Below are 18,178 nucleotides of genomic sequence, written 5' to 3'. Positions count from 1 at the left end.
CTGCTGACGTGGAAGAGAAGACAATGTTGAATAAAGTCATAATTGTTGTTATTTTTGGACCAAAATATTTTCGATGCTTCAACAAATTCTAACTGACCCTCTGATGCCACATGGACTATTTTGATGATGTTTTCCTTACCTTTCTGGACATGGACAGTATACCGTACACAACTTCAATGGAGGGACGGAAAGCTCTCGGACTAAATATAATATATCTTAAACTGTGTCCCAAAGATGAACTTAGGTCTTACGGGTTTGGAACTACATGAGGGTGAGTTATTAATGACATAATTTTTATTTTTGGATGAACTAACCCTTTAAGTGTAACTTTTAACCAATAAAATAACTGTACTACATTTTAGCTCAGTCCTGTTTAGTTAATTTGAAGAGATTATGGTACTAAATAATATGCACAATAATTGTGCATGAATCCATGAACGACCATTTAAAATATAAAATTTTCTAATATGCTTATTATTTATTTTACAATAAGTGTAGTATTTAGGGTTAAAATAGAGAAATGTTTTTAAACTCCAGTGCAAAGGCATTTGGTGGCCTGAAAGATAATATTCATATGTAATGCTATTGTTTATTGATGTTTAATAAATACATGCATTTAGTGCTACACTAGTTGCTCAAAACAATATTGTTGGTCATAACTGCTTATTTTTTTAGGTTTTGCTTTTTAATGTACATTTAGACATGATCAAACCCTCGATTTTTATAAGCTTTTTTTATGTTGCATTTAAAAAGGTTCATTAATGACAAGAAAATTAGGAATTTACCCCAATGAAGAAGTGTAAATTATTTTTACAAAACATAAAAATAATAAAAACAACAGAGTTATGTTGCAACTCTGGTACAGCGATATGCAGTGGGATATACATATGAAAGATGTTGCATAATTTGTTTTCCAGATAATACCTGATGATGAATCTAGTGTCTTAAAATCTTGTAAAAGCTAAGGATAATCAGTGAAAATAGTTTGCAGTGTTTTACAAATAACTGATACATAAAATGCATAAGATGCATACAACACAAAGGATTTGAACTTGCACTGGCAGATCTGAGAGGTTGTAAGTGCCGACTTGACGTTGTGCAGCGAAACTGAAGTAAAGTGCAAAGTAAATATGTCGTAAACATTTGTGTATATCATTTTCTTGGTGTGAATATAATTTTACACATTTGTAACTATTAATCAACAACTTCCAATTCAAAACACGGGTGTTTTGATAATTGTCTGCATGTGCAAATTGAAAGATTTTCACATCAGAGCTGTGAGTGTAAATTTCAACTTACAAATATGAATGTTAATATTCAGATTTTGAATGTCTCGAGTTTATTTACTGATTTACCTCCATATGATTCTTTAGGGTCTTAAAAAGAAGTTTGTAACATAGTTTGGTTAAAGCCACACCCGTTTTACCTTGTAACAAACAGCTCTTTTCATAGCAAATGTAAATTACCTCTGCTGACCCTGCCCCTCTCTTCTGAGCTGCTCTCTGTGGGAATATTTTCTTTGGGCCCTATCATACATACAAGGTGTGGTGCAAGTGTTTTTGCTAGTTTCAGTCTGATGTTGTTCTTAATTTCCCGTCCTGTGCCACATTGTTTAAACATGACCCCCATGGGCGCACAAATGGGCGCATATGCATTCGCTGTTTAAACAATGTGTTTAAACAAGCTGTTTTTTTGGTCTAAAAAAGAGGTGTGTTCAGGCGTGTTGATATTTTGAGGAACTGAAAATAGACTGCACCATAAACCTGGTCTAAAGTATGGCGCAATATTTCTTCTTTGTTATTTAAAGAGTGCACAACGTGTGTACATTTTGCTAATTACACACACAGGGATGCGCAGCAGCACACAAAATGTTTTTAAAAATTACATTCCGCCATGTAAATACTGAACCCGCCATGGTGCGAGCGCAACTGGCTTTTAAAGGGGATGGGAGATGAAACTCAGATTGGTTTGTTGAACGTTATGCCCAAAAAACACCCATTACTCATTAAGAAAAAAGGGACAACCCGTTTAGACCATGCACCCTGGTGTGCCGAACATTTTCCTGTCATTACACTAGCACAAGTGGATTCGGATACACCCTCAGATTGATAACTCCAACCATCCAAATCATCAACAACAGGTGCGTTAATCCGTGTTCTTCATTTCACTAGTGTTTGTAAGAGGCTTTTCAATAATTAAGGCCTAAATGGCCCCTCATATTATAGGGTGGTTGTGTACACACACTGCCAATACACATTTCAGTTCAAACAACTTGTAAAAGTGCATGTAGCATCCAATGGCCCCTTTAATAAATTTCAGCTTTCACTGAAAATTCTTTAATAGTTTAGATTTATTTCCTATTTCCTGTATATGAGGGATATTATTTAACTCCATCTGGTGCTGTGCAAGATATTGCACCCTGTTAAGACGGTCATGTGATCATGGAATTTTTTTGGCTTCTGATATGACTGGCATTTTAAACGAGTGAACATGATTTCATACACATTTTTCAAAAGTACCTAACCAAACTTAAAGTTAATAAAGACTGGTATAGCCATTCATACTCAAACATTCATTCACAACCTTCGGCCCTCCATTTTCATTGATCTGCTCCCCACTTTGTTTATATCCTGGTCTATTTGTGCAGACAGTGTGAAATTAAACAGCTCTCCTATTCACTTTTTGATGCCCGTGGAGATGGATGGAGTGATGAAAATATGCTTCGAGATGCATGAGAAAGAGGGTGAACAAATGGAGGAAAATGCTTAGTATGTACCTTTAAGATGAACTGAAATTGGGATTTAATGAAAGTACTGGTATTGGTTCCCCTGATAATAATTGCTTGGAAATTTTGTAAATTTGTTAGAATATGGCTCTTCTGAAGGCACATTGTTTTCCGTAAAACTAGTAACCATTACTAACTGATATTTGATGGATAATTCATTTTTATGCTTATGTATGCTTGGAATAACTTTGTCTGATTGGCTGAGCTGTGCTGATGGCCATTTTCCACTAAAAATCCAGTGTATGATTGCATATTAAATATTTTAAGTGATAAATTGAAGGTGAATAACAAGATATTATAGGATTAAATGAATATAATTTCTTGTACTGTAGATGCACTAATCTGATGGTGAATCACAGGCTTTCTAAATTAGAGTGAATTTAAAGCCACAGCTTATGGTGGCAGCATTAGCAGAGACATTCAAACATTATGAGCTTGGCAGGGCTTCTGTGTTCACCAGTTGTGTTTTTATGAAGGGAAGTGAGGTTGATTGAGTAGTGCAAGAACTTTTTCAACAAGAAGAGCAACCAGCAAAATGATAATCAGTGCTGTCACTGTCTTGAGAAAAGATTTGCTCCATTTAATCTCAATTTCCCCATCTTAGGAAAAGAATGACACTAAGATGCTTTGTCTTCAGTTGAGCTGTCAGAGAAAAAGCTTGCATTCTCTATCTGTTGGCAACAGAAAATGTAAATTATTAAGCCACAAACATTTTTGTTCTTATGCATACACTGATGCATGAAGCACTTCATGTTCGATACGGTGCAAATGCATATAAAAATTCTGTCACCATTTACTAGGGATGCACCAATATTGGCATCGGTATCAGGCCCGATACTGAGCTCCTGTACTTGTATTCGTAATCGATAAAATCCCCTGATACCAAATGACGATACCACACAGCATGTGGTAAGTGCAATATTGAGACAAAGAAACAGACAACAGAACAACAGACAGCAGAATGGAGTTATTAGAGATTAAGGATGTCTACGAAGTATATGTATGCAATGTATGTAATGTTACATAGCTTACGTGCCCGAGCTGATGAATCACGCTGAGTGGATTGAGCGTGTGGCGGCGTAGATGTGCAAGCTTGTCGAATGAATGCATTTCAGCACTGGAAAGTTTGTAATCTGGTCGGGTATTTCAAAAACAATACTTAACAGTAGGGAGAGAGAGAGAGCACTGGCGCACTTCTGTTGTGTGATCTTTGATGTTCACTCACTTACCACACACATTAAGATTTAAATTAAATTGTAAAAATAAAACCATTTATAGGAGCATTCACTATAAACATAATTTATTTTCAACCTTAGGAATGCACGACTTTCTGGGCGAAAGTGAATCTAGCAGCCTGTGTGTAATATGCTAGGCAGTATGTTACTACTTGTCCCTCTCATTCTGCACCAGCACCAGTACAGATACATGCATGCGTTGCGCATTTTGCTTGCTAGAGTGTTTCTGCATTATACGAGTGGCTTTGGAATATAAATCGCAGCACGTTTCAGAAAAAAAAAAAAAAAAAAAAAAAAAAACGACTTCTATTTGAGAAAATATCACAGTTAGGAGATTTTTAACGAGTGGTTCCCTGCATCATTACAGCAAAGCGTGTGATTACAGTACTAAGCCACTGTAATGGAGCAGTTCTAATGCTATTAAATTAAAGATGATGAACCATAGAGCAAAACAAAATTAACAAAGAAGGTAACAAAAATTTGTAAAATAAATTTCATTGGGTATAATTAAGTGTGAAAATAAACTGAGCATACACAGTCAAAGCAAAAATTATTTAGAGACCAGATATAATTTTATATTTGTTTTTACTTTGTGGGTGCAGGACACTATAGTTAATTTATGTAAGTGAGGATAGCAAAATAAATTAAACTCCCTGAATAATATTTGGTTGACTGTAATCCATTACATACCTGTCTATCAAAGTTATCTAACATTATCACGCTGAATTTGTTCTGACACAGTTTAACCCTGAGTTCTTAAAATATTTTGTCACCATCTTCTAAACTATAGAGAATAAACTTTGATAATGTGAAATGTTGAAGATGTCTGAATAAATTTTGTTTTGACTGTATCTATTTAATAAATTAAGTTAACCAGCTAACATTATACATCCTCTTTTGGTTTCTGAACCCAATATTTAAAACATTTACAAATGCTATAAAAATATCAGTATCAGTACTCTGTATCGGTAAGTACCAAAAATAAAAGTATCGGTATCAGGCGAATAATGGAAAAAGTGGTATCAGTACATCCCTACCATTTACCCTCATGAACCATTATGAATTCCTTTTTCACACAAATAGAGTTATATAGCAGAATATGCAAGCAGCTCTTTTCCAGACGTTTTTATTTTCATTTATTTTGATTTTGTTTTTTTTATTGCTGTGGCACTATTTTTGAAGTACTCTTGCATTTATAAGTTTGGGGTCGGTATGATCTGCAAAGCTGAATTTTCAGCAGTCATTATTTCAGTCTTCAGTGTCACATGATCCTTCAGATATCATTCTAATATGTAGATTTGCAGCTAAAAGATAAATATCTTTAATAATAATAAGTGTTAATAAGTGTGATAGTGATAATAAGTGTCCAACATAACAAATAAAGTCAGACAGAATTATACATATTTGGATGAGCAATGTTATTTTCTAGACACCAGAATATGTGTTATAACCTAAAAGAGTTTAAAATAATATTCAAATGAATTCAAATAAATTAATTAAAATCGATACCCCATAAAATGATTTGGCAGGCATTCTGACGATGAATCATTTCAGAATCTGTGTCTGAATATGGTTCTAAGGCTTTCCCACATGTTTAAATCGTTGGGGATGTTCAGCATGCAGATTGTTTGTGTCAGAAGGCTGGGTCACTATCGATTCGTCACACCCCACAAACTCAGAGCCAGTGGATCCCGCTCGTATCGATTCACTCTTTTCTTTACTCACACTGATCATCATGTAAGCCTCTGCCGTGTGCATGTTTCCCGCCTGTTCTGAGAGCAGCGCTTACATAAGTACACTCATAGCCCACTTCACACCGCTTCAACTCAATTTTCTTTGGCACGGATTATCATCTTCATATGAGAATAGCAGAACAAACAGGAAAATAACACAACCAGTCACATAAACACACGCAGTGGGTGCGGGGGAGAGGGCGGATGGATCAGCCCGCAGTCGGAGCTCAGGGTACTGAGAGTGTTGAAAATTCTTCCTATATGTCATTCTTTTTTAATGGCAATGAATACACAGTCTCTAAAGTTCCTCATTAGGACCACTTTACAGTTTCATGCACACACACAAACAAATACCAAGAATCTCCTGGTCTGCCGCTGTTGGGTGTCAGTTGTCTGAAATTGTGACTGCAGTGGGAATAAGAGTTAAGCTTCTGTTGTGCTGTTTGGCAGAAGCGGTTAAGGCTGTCTGATCAGCAGAAATCCACTGACAAACACACTCATATGCATACAAACAAAAGCACACAAATGAATACAGACATTCAAACCACAAAACACATTCAAAGGATACAAAATAAGCTATGGATCTTATAAATATATAGATATAACCTCAAAAACAGACCCTTACATGCATTTATTTCCACACGTGTGCATACATGTTTTGAGTATGAATGCAGGCAATAGAAACATATATGCACAAGCTAAGAGAAACATATCTGGAGTCAAATTCACTCATCCACCCACACAGACACACTATACACAATTCCAGACCACCTCCAACATGCTCTCAGGAGTGATCACACTCACACATATCTTGGGATGGGAATTGTCAGGAAATTCATCGACTCCCATGATTTCACTGAACGATTTGGGTTTCTTACATTTATTTTAACCAAACAATACTTTGCTTTAAAGGAATAGTTCACCAAAAAGTTTATTAATTACTCACCCTCTTGTCGTTCCAAACCTGCAGACCTTTGTTCATTTTCAGGAACACAAATAAAGATATTTTTGATGAAATACAAGAGCTTTCTGACCCTGCATAAACATCAACTGACACATTCAAGGCCCCGAAAGGCAGTAAGTACATTGTTAAAATAGTCCATGTGACATCAGTGGTTCAACCTCAATTTTATGATGCTGCAGGAAGATTTTTTGTGGGCAGAGAAAAATATATAATGATGTTATTTAATGATTATTGCTTTATCGGGTTAATCTGCTGCCATTCAGGGGAGTACCATGTTTCTATGCAGGGTAAGAAAGCTCTCAGATTTCATCAAAAATATCTTAATTTGTGTTCAGAAGATGAATGAAGCTCTTACGGGTTTGGAACGACATGACATGAGTTATTAATGACATTATTATTTTTGGGTGAACTAACCATTCAATACTGATTTACCTGTTAATTGCCATATAGGGTTAAAGACCACAACTAAAGTGGTTGAAAATATGCAACAATAATTAAGAACCAAGATTTAATTGATGTAGTAACAGAGCTTTTCTTCTGTATTGTGATGTACAACTGAGAGAAACAGATTACTGAAAAGGAAATGTCACCAGAGAGAACTGTCGTTTCACTGAAAGATTGAGATATAGCATTTTGATACAAAATTACAATGTTAAAAACATTTTAAAATGACATGGATGATGGATGATGGATGAATCATTTGCAAAAAGATCAATAATGCATTTAGAAAATATATAGGGTGAATTTCCATTTCATGCCAACTTTAAACTTTAGTCAGGCAAAAAGTGAATCAGTGAATTTCACTCCCTTAATGAACCGCAAGTCATTTTACGGTTATGTCTTATTTGAAATTAACTGGAAAGAATAGACTTACATTACATTAGTCGATTTACTAACTTCCTGTTTACATAATGACAATGTGTCAATAAGCATACACATTCACATTTTAACATATGAATTAGTGTTGTCAAATGATTAAATGCATCCAAAATAAAAGTTTTTGTTTACTCAATATATGTGTGTGTACTGTACATATTTATTATGTATATATATATAAAGACAAACACATACAGTATATATTTTGAAAATATTTACATGTATATATTTATAGTCATAAAATGTATATTATACATAAATATATTTAAAATATAAACGTTACATATTTTTCTTAAATATATACATGCATATGTTTGTTTTTGTGTATACATGATAAATAAGCACAGTACACACACATATATTATGTGAAAAAAAATATTTTGTGTTTTTTAATTAATTATTTGACAGCACTAGTATAAATTAATAATAATTATTTTAAAAAACTTTAAATAAAAAACACAACACAAATGAACAAGGTAAAATCGTTGGAATGTTGAAAATATGAAATTTGAAAGTTGAATTGAGGTTAAAGTAATATTTTGGAAGGCATATTTATTATAATCAACATTAATCATCAGTTTATCTGTTTTACCCAGAATGTTAATACTGATGCATTCCTATTCACCAAATTTTTTTCCCCAGTTCTCATTTTCCACTTCTGAACACGCAAAAGCTCATACGTGGCACACCCACCTCCAAAAATACTCACACATTTCATGTAAAACACGCACATACACACACACACACGTACACACACACACACACACTCCTACACAGTGCTTGACTTCTGTAACCCTCTCTAGTTGCTCAACACACTGAACAGTATGAGTGAACTGATCAAACAAATCACCCTCATCTCTCATGCCTCACTCGTTCTACCTTCCCTTCCACCCACACACCTCCCTCTCACCTCTTCTCTCTCTCTTTATCTCCCTCTTTCCTCCTCTGTGAATTATAGCTTGTGCTTTATCATCACATCATGGTTTAATTCTGTCCATCCCATGATGCCTTGCACACCAATATGCCTCTCTTCATTTCGCTGCTCTCTTTACAACTAATAACTTCGATCGATGCTTCCATCTGTCCCTGTTCTCATTTCTCATTCATTGTGCTCCCCTTCCATAATGTCATATTGTTCCCTGTCCAATCTTACAAACCAGAGGAATCATGGGCGTCATGCGCATATTGTTTTGGAGGGAGCACCTGCACCAGTTTTGAGCCTGCGGTGAGATAAGCCCAAAAGCAAAAACACATTTAGCATGCACAAGGAAACATGATGAAATTTTAATCTAATATTCAGACGTAGCCAGACCGTCAAATGATGCAAACCTTTTTTCTAGAGAGTGATAAAATTATAATTTTTTTTGCCATCCATGCATGCATCTTTGGTTTGCAGTGGACAAAACAAAAAAACATTTTTCAGCACATAGACATACTAAAATGGCCTGGGCAACATTACTGCCGCTTTTAATAAGCAGAGCAGAATTTAAATTGAGCATTAGGTTTCTTGATTATGATGCAAGCTACCCTACATTTAAAACCTGTTTATTAGAAATAGTGGTGACTTTGGTTACCATAATAGTGTTTCAAGCCAATTTAAAAGGGATAGTTCTCCCAAAACTTCTGGCATTAAATACACACCCTCATGCCTGGGTGCATAAGTCCTTTGTTCCTATCTTCATAACAGAAATTAAGATAGTTTTGATGAAATCCGAGAGCTTACTGATCCTGCAAAGACAGAAAGTTTTCTTTGTGCACAAAAAGTATTCTTGTAGCTTCAGAAAACCACTGAAGTAAAGGGGTGAGTAATTAATGACAGACTGTTCATTTTTGGGTGAACTAACCATTTAACCCCCCTTTTAAAAAAAAGTCTGGATTTGAATCCCATTCCTTTTCAAGGTAAATACAAACTATACCACCACCACACTGTCCTGTTTTACACCTTTTTTTTTCTTCAATCTGCATTCATTATCTACTTGGTTTAAGGATCTGAGGGGTTTGTCAGTTTGAATGGGCATACTACTTGTGACTGGAACTTCTCCATCTTGAGATGCATGAGCTTTTTTTCTCACTGTCAATGTAGTCCATCCATGAATTACAATGCTACGTTCACCCAACGTCTATTTCTGTTATTTACCCACAAACTGACAAGCGGTTTACAACAACTGCCTCCCTCTCTCTTTTGCCAACATGTTCTTTTCTACAGTTGACCTCCGCACCTTAGATCTGCAGCAGGCAGTGCGGTGTGCTTGATGTGCAGGTCAGTATCGATCTTCAGGATTGAGAGAAAGCTCAGCAGCTTTATCGTTCTCCATCTCCCCCTCTCTGGCTTCCTTCCAGACTTCACACATCTTTTGAACATTATCCCTGGTTTCTTCCTTCTGTATGTGTGACTTATAGATTTCCTTCTGCCTAGCTCTTATCTATGTGAGTTTCGGTTCTTAGCATTGGAGCCTGTAATCCATGTAAACTCTTATCATTCCAGGTCATGAGGGTACATCATCTTACTTTAACTGCCGATCTGTGATTGAAACATTCTTGTACGTGCATGAAAGAACACTACAAAAAGAAATCAGATACAAGGACTGCTTACCAATTTGCATTTGTCACTGACACTGTGATAGGTTTGAAATGAGGAGACACAGCCCCCAAAGATTTGAATAATAATGAAATATTAATAAACAACTGTCTAGCTTGTCACCTATATTTTGCTATTGTGTGTCAAAACACAATTTTAAGTTTGTCCCAGATCTCACGTAATGCGTAATTATGCAATCTCTAGTCAAGAATAGAAGTATGCAGATTGGAGCACAGCTTTGCGCTAAATTTTTAATAACAAGAATGGCTTGATTCAGTTTTGCTTATTTAAACACAAAAAAATCTGCTCTGTGCAAACATCTGGCTCGATCAGTGTTGGTGGTGACAGAGCCTTTTGTCTGATTGAAATCTGCCCATGCACATTTGAAAAAATTATATTCAAGTAAGAATATTTAACTTACATGGTCTCATCATTGAGGAACTCCAGTTTGCCAGCCACCTCTTCATAGTCTTCACCAGCTTTGGCGGTTCCCTCGGTAGTGTGATACGGTACTGCCACCTTCCCCCTTGCTCCAGATGTTCTGTGGACCTTTACCTGCATGATGCCCACACTTTCGCTCACTCGTGTGGAATTGCTCTCGAACGTGAAGATTCCCGCGTGGTCGTCATCGTAAATGGTCACCGTGGCAGTGTGTGCGCTACCTAGGGCAGCTTTGGGAGGAATGTGGCTGGACCCTATAATGCTGTTGCCTGGAGTCACCGCATTAGGGTCGAGGACAGAGACCTCGGCACGGTGGACAACACGAGGGTTGCTGAGATTTACGTAGAAATGCTCATCTTCTTCGAATATGTCATCGTCAATCACGCCGACTGTCAGTTCCTTCACTGTCTCACCCGGTTTAAAGACCAGAGTGCCCTCGGCAAATTCATAGTCTGATCCTGCGTTGGCAGTGCCATCCTCTGTGCGATAGTCAACCTAGACACAGGAACAGTTTTCACGGTCACACAGCTAAAGTGCTGAGGAAGCAATGCTATCTTTTTATATTCAGAAGAGGTACAGTAACCGTATGGGGAGGGGGATCTTATACATAGAGTCTGTTATAATGTAACCTTTTGCAGAGATTTAAAGATTCCAACGATAATAACAATAATAATAATACATTATTAATAACAATATTAATAAAAAATAAACTATAAATATTAATAATATTATATAATAATAACAACATCATAGATATTGACATATTATACATTAATTATTAAGCTGCATTGTTGTTATACCGCATATAATAATATTCAAATTAATGATAACTTATTTTTACTGATCACATCACATAATAATAACACAATAGTTATTGTATTCATTTCTAATAATTGAGACTCTGGACTACAAAACCAGTCATAAGTAGCACAGGTATATTTGTAGCAATAGCCAACAATACATTGTGTGGGTCAGTATTATTGATTTTACTTTTATGCCAAAAATCATTAGGATATGAAGTAAAGATCATGGTTCATGAAGACATTTAGTAAATTTCCTACCATAAATATATAAAAAAGCTATTTTTCCATTACTGATATGCAACGATAAGGACTTAATTTGGGCAACTTTAAAGGTGATTTTCTCAATATTTAGATTTTTTTGCAGCCTCAGATTTTCAAATATGTGTATCTCTGCCAAATATTATCATAAAATAGACATCAATGGGAAGATTATTTATTCAGATTTCAGATTATGTATAAATCTCGATTTCAGAAAATGTACCCTTATGACTGGTTTTGTGGTCCAGGGTCACAATTATTATTTGGTTTATGATTTTTTATTTAATCATATAATAACAATACAAAATCATATGGAATAAATAACAACAAAATTATCCTTTTTACTGAATTATTAGTCTATGTGGTATTATTAATATTAATAAAAATATAGTATATTTCACCCTCATCAACACCACTTAAAATAATTGAATCAAATTTTTCTGTGGTAAACTTCATAATTGAAAGGTTTAAATAATAAAATGAACTAATCTGAAATCTGTTAAAACAGTGTAATTTCATTGCTCATCTCCTAAGTGCTGTAATTATTTAAAATATCTCTGAGAGTACATCCTCATTGTTGAGAATCGTGTAGGTTTCTGACCTCAAAATGATATCACATCCATATAATTAAAGTACAATCACAGCAATGTAATCACAGTACTGTTGAGTAAAGACAGCAGAATCATTACCTTGACAGTGCAGCCGCTGTCTCCACCATGTCGGGTCACAGAGAGTTTTAAAGAGCCACAGTTCTCAAAGCACTGATAATGAGAGGGCTCAAATTCCAGGTAGATGGTGTGAGGGTCTTCTTCTTGGGCATTGGCCTCATGGCAGCTCACCACCTTCCTGGCTTGGTCTGCAGCATGCTTCTTGAGGATGTTCCCTGCTCCGATCATCATGCGAGTAGCCTGGATCCGATAGAAAGCTCGACTCTTCTGCTGTTGCACCAGCACTTGATAGTTGGCCATCTCGATTAGCTGCTCCATGTCCTTCTCTGGGTGTCTTTGCTTGAGTTCCTTCAACGTACGAGCCATCTCCCTCCTCGCCTCCTCTTCTTCCCCTCCACCACCTCCTTCCTCCACCCCAGCCAGCATCCCATCAAGTGCCTCCTTGTGATGGGAATTGGTACCTTGGCCATCCATCTCCATATCCATCTTGGTGAACATGCCATCTCCCTCCGTCTCAATGATGATGCCACGGTTCTTGTCAGCACGGTAGCGCTTGTGGACATATTTGTAAAAGAGCAAACGACGGTCAGCGATCCAGGCCTGAACCACACAGAGTGGAAAGAAGAGGAAAGTAAGCACAGCCTCCCAAACTTCCACCACACCAGGAGAAAAGACAGAGAGGATCATGTAGAGCCAAATGTAGGCGAACATGCTCCAGGCTGCAGTCACAAAGAAGACCCTCAAGTGCTTGATTTTGCGTACCTCACCATCTGGGACCACGTAAACACAGATGGCGATGATGATGAACATGTTGAAGGCAGCGCTACCCACAATTGTGCTCGGGCCCAGGTGACCAGCCTCAAACTTGTGTCCACAGACCTCAATCACAGATAACAGGATCTCAGGGGCCGATGATCCCAAAGCCATGAGGGTCAAGTTGGAGACTGTCTCATTCCAGATGCGTACGGTCGCAGTGGTGGTCTCTCCATTGGGTTTCTTGATCGTTATCTCCTTCTCTTGAGATGTAATCACCTCAATGGATGACATGAACCGGTCGGCGATGATGGACATGCCCAAGAACATGTAGATGAGCGCCACAAAGTAGACGATGGCACGTGCCACCTTGTCGCCTACAGAGGGGTTTTGGGGGTTCCATACGGGCAGGACGACACCCTCAGAGCAGCTGTCCTCCCCTGAACAGTTCCCCGGGCTGCTGTGGGATGCCTCGCCACTGGCCTGAGAGAGATGGGCGAGCCCCAAGAGGAAGATCAGGAGGAGGAGAAAGGAAAGGCAAGGAGTTAAGGAGAAAGGGGTTGACGGAAGGCGCAAATGAAGCATGGTGGCAGTGTAGCAGTAACTGTGTCCACCAGTCGCAGAGATGACGATCAATAAACCTCTGTAACACACAAAAGCAGCAGAATATTTGCATGGGTGAGAATGACAATTCAAAAAGAAACTGTTAATTGTATCTAAATATAACATTCACATTAAAGGGATAATCCACCCCAAAAATGAAAATTTTGTCATTAATAACTTACCCCCATGTCGTTCCAAACATGTAAAAGATTAGTTTATCTTCGGAACACAATTTAAGATATTTTGGATGAAAACCGAGAGGCTTGTGACTACCAAGTAAATTACACTGTCAAGGTCCAGAAAAGTATGAAAAGCATTGTCAGAATAGTACATCTGCCATCAGTGGTCCAACCGTAACGTTATAAAGCGACGAGAATTATTTTTGTACACGAATAAAACAAAAACAATGACTTTATTCAACAATTCATCTCCTCTGTCTAAGCAGGCAGCATACGCTCTTCTGTGTCAGCCGCGCTGCATGGATGCACGGTTTTCGTTCACATCAAAGAGTTAATACACGTAGAAAACATATCCTTGTGATGTGGCTGACACAGAATAGCGTACGCAGTTTGCGTCCAGCGGATATTCTCCAAAATGGTGCTACGGCGATGTAGAGATACACAGAGGAGACAAATTGTTGAATAAAGTCATTATTTTGTTTTCTTTGATTACAGAAAGTATTCTTGATCACTTTGTAATGTTATGGTTGAACCACTGATGGCAGATGGACTATTCTGACAATGTCAATGTCTGAAGACAAACTAAGCTTTCACATGTTTAGAACGACATGGGGGTAAGTAATTCATGACAAAAATTTCATTTTGGAGTGGAGTAACCCTTTAAAAACAGCTTCAAAGTAGAAGTCTGCATTACCGCGGGACCTGACGCAACTGAGTGAAGCTTTTAATTGCTGGGTGACAGTGAGATGATAGTGATTCGTGTGCTGGAAGCAGGAAAAAGAAATGACTGGTGGGACCCAAACTAAATATAAATAACTAAATTAAAGGTTATGAACTGAGACATCAAAATTCCATTGATCTTTTAACATATAAGAGGTTGAACTACTATAAAAACAATGTATTTTTCAGTACTCAAAACTCTTGTTAGAATGTACAAGTCTATGACTAAATAGTGTAGCTTAACACTGCCTCTGCAGAAGAAGATCAATGTCTGCTTCTACATCGCTGCCTGTTTAACAATATAGTAGGTAAATGACAAGAGTCGCAAACGCAGGTCTACTCAGAAACCAAACGATACAGATGCTCTGAAAACAAACAAGATGAACAAGAAAAACTGTGTTTGTATTGCCTTCGTTCTGATCCCAACATTAGGAAAGACTGGATGAACTAATAACATATGAACTCTTAGAAGAGTTGCATCTCAGAGAGCACAAGCTAGTCAACCCTATAACAATATCATCATTCCTGACAAACTGTACTCATCTGACCATTAAATGGAACAATACTTCATATATTGTAAAAGTAAGACCTTATCTATTTTATATTGTATTCCTTTGAGTTTAACCTCTTAGTCACATGTGAAAGATTTGAGATTTGTTTCCATGGGGAAAAAAATCTAATAAAACTTGTTGACATGTTATATCAAATCATTCATAGTGGTGTAAAGATTTTTTTTTGCAGGGCATTAAAGGGGCAAGGAATTTATTTCATTGAAGGCTATGAAGTCATCTTCTCTACTTCCGGCAATGCATTCTTTTTCTCATGCAATGATTAAGGCCACCATACTTACATTCGTGTACTTTATAAACCTTCTTCACATTAACTAACAGACATGCACACAAAACAAAAAAAAAACTGTTTGCCTGCTTTATTGAGAAAAAAAGGCATGCTCTATAGCTCTACAGACAAAGAGCTCTCCTACAAAGAACTACTGCACCATCATAAAAAAATATTCTATATTAAAGAAAAACTCCACAATGTCAAATCCAATAGTTTATCTTGCTTAGATTTAATTAGTAATCTTTACTTAGTTGTTATACATACAAGGTTTTATTAAATTACAGTTACTTTCAAGACAGATAAAACAATTTACTTACCGTTTTGAGTGACACTTGCATAAAATATTCAAGTAGCCACAAATGATCCAATGACATTAATAAACCAGTGAGAGGTAGCAGTGAACTAATATGTTGGTAACAACAGAAGAAGATCTTGAAGTCTTAAAGGGGTCATATGATGCGATATCAGTGTTTCATTTCTCTTTGGAGTTTTACAAGCACTTGGTGCATAAAGAAGATCTGTAAAGTTGCAAAGACTAAAGTCTCAAATCCAAAGAGATATTCTTTATCAAAGTTAAGACTATGGCATGCCCTCATAAAATGGCTCATTCAAAAACACGTCCCCACATGTCTACGTCACCGTGTGGAAATATTTGCGTAATGCCGTAAGAATGCATAAGTATGCAGAGTTTTGTGTGTCATGTGTTTGTGCCCGTGCATGCCCGTGCATGTGTGTGTGTGTGTGTGTGTGTGTGAGAGAGAGAGAGACAGGGTTACACAGTAGAGTCAACTGTCCTAACCGTCCGTGGCTTGTGTACTGCAAACACATATGAGCTTCTTCACTGTGTCTTTCACGCCACTCTGTTCCCCTTTCGAGCTTGAACTGATGGTAAAATTAAGGACATTATTAAGTTTCTTTATTTTGAAAGATGAAGCTGCCGATTATGGAAAGGGCCGTTACATTTCCGACGAGTGCTTGTGGTGTTCTGTCAATCATAATGCACTGGGTCTGTTGGCCAATCAGAGCAGACTGCGCTTGTCAGACGGAGGGTCTTTGTAGAAAACTACACATTTGAGAGAGGCGGGGCATAGAGGACCTACAATATTGTACAGTTTTTGAAAAATAATGTGTTTTTTGAACATTAAAGCATGTGTCAACATTTTCTGTTACACCAAATACACCAAATAATGATCTTTAAAACAGCGTCACATGACTCCTTTAATAGAATTTTCACTCATTTCCTCCATGTACTGTATGTAGTTATCTTTCTCTAGTTGCATTCACTCGATGCATTCACTTCATTTCTAAAATGTTTTTTTTTTATTTTTTATTTTTTTTTTTATAACCATTAAAGTGATTAGCCTTTCTTTTTGTTTGGGCACTTGGAACTTCTTTTAAATTACTATGATTTTCTTCCTGTTTCAGCAGCAATGCAATATGAAATCAGAGTAATTTGGTTTCAAGGGAAGAAAAGTAATAAATGGGCTGCTTACAGAACCTAATCTATCTTCTTATTAAAGGAATCATTTGTGGGGTTTTTTTATGTTTTTATCGTGCTTGTGTTTATCAATGAGCTTTTGTAAAATTTATTTTTCATAAATATCTTCAAAGGTTTATAACTGGGTTAATATAAGCCTTAAACAAATTGTGGTAATATGCTGAAGTCACACACTGGGAATCACAACAATGGGAACAATTACATTTCATTTATTTGTATTAATTGTAACAATAACCATTTTATTTGCTGTTTTTGTTGTGCTACTACTGACACAAGACAGCAAATAAAATTGGGAAATTGGAAAAGCTCATTATGTTGCTTGATATTCCAAACTGTTTTTTGTTATTAAATCACTTTAATTATCATAATAAACACACTGGCTGGTAGCACAAGTTTTACCATTAACTGCACTTAATTATTCTTACTTTATATGTATGCCTATAGCAGCTAATGTATCTGAAGTCTTGAGGATTTTGAAAATAGCTTACTTCCATATTTCAAAATAAGATGGATATAACTTATAATAAGGCATATAAAGCCATAATGGCATTCAATGATCTTTATTAAGTGCTTTTATCATCAAATATTGATGTATGTGATTAACTAAGGTTTATTAATTGGCATGTAATCATATAATTAATCAAACTTAATTTTTTTAATCAATTGACAGCCCCTCACAAACATTAAGTGACCTTTCACAGTACTCTTTTAACGAGTTGATGACATAAGCATGTTCACCCTGCCCCTTCCACACACCCCTGGGCACAAATCATGCACTTGGCATCAAGCGTGCTCCCCCACTATTGCCACACACGATGCCAGGCCTATAAATAGCATCAAGGCTGTTCCCTGAGCCCTTAGCGCATGCTCTCAGCCAATAGTGCCCATCAAGGATGAGGGCATATCTCACACACCATTTGGACTGTATCTTATTAATTTCCCATGACAGAGTAAGCAAGCAAGCAAATGGAGCTCTGAACAACATGCAAAGATATCAGCCTGCAGTCAGCTTGAGCAGCAGAACAGACCACAGCGCTGCATGGCAGCGGGGCGGCTGCAGTTGCGATCCTGCAGGCAGAGTGTTAGAGGGATCTACAATTGATGGACACATCAATCAAGAGTCTGATGGCATTAATTGGCATATGCAGAGCATCCACATCACAGCAGCATGTTTAGTGGTGGGGCACGAGGCAAACGGAGCAGCGAGCAGCACTACAAAGCCCTCAGTTATATGAGCAAGCCTG

The 18,178-nt window shown here is 37.0% G+C and overlaps 1 protein-coding gene across 1 annotated transcript in view; it reads right to left on the bottom strand.

The window, feature by feature from the left end:
- Positions 1–18,178, bottom strand: part of LOC113038507 (sodium/calcium exchanger 1-like) — a 77,406-nt gene that overhangs the window by 34,687 nt on the left and 24,541 nt on the right. Inside the window, exons 3-4 of the mRNA XM_026195986.1 lie at positions 12,363–13,737; positions 10,593–11,107 (exon numbers count right to left, since the gene is read on the bottom strand). Of these exons, the coding sequence (XP_026051771.1) occupies positions 10,593–11,107; positions 12,363–13,679 (1,832 nt within the window). The 5' untranslated portion in view covers positions 13,680–13,737. The remainder of the gene's footprint in view (positions 1–10,592; positions 11,108–12,362; positions 13,738–18,178) is intronic.

Source organism: Carassius auratus, chromosome 21 (assembly GCF_003368295.1).
Source record: "Carassius auratus strain Wakin chromosome 21, ASM336829v1, whole genome shotgun sequence".
Classification (NCBI taxonomy): Eukaryota; Metazoa; Chordata; class Actinopteri; order Cypriniformes; family Cyprinidae; genus Carassius; species Carassius auratus.
This window is presented reverse-complemented; position numbering and strand designations above follow the sequence as displayed.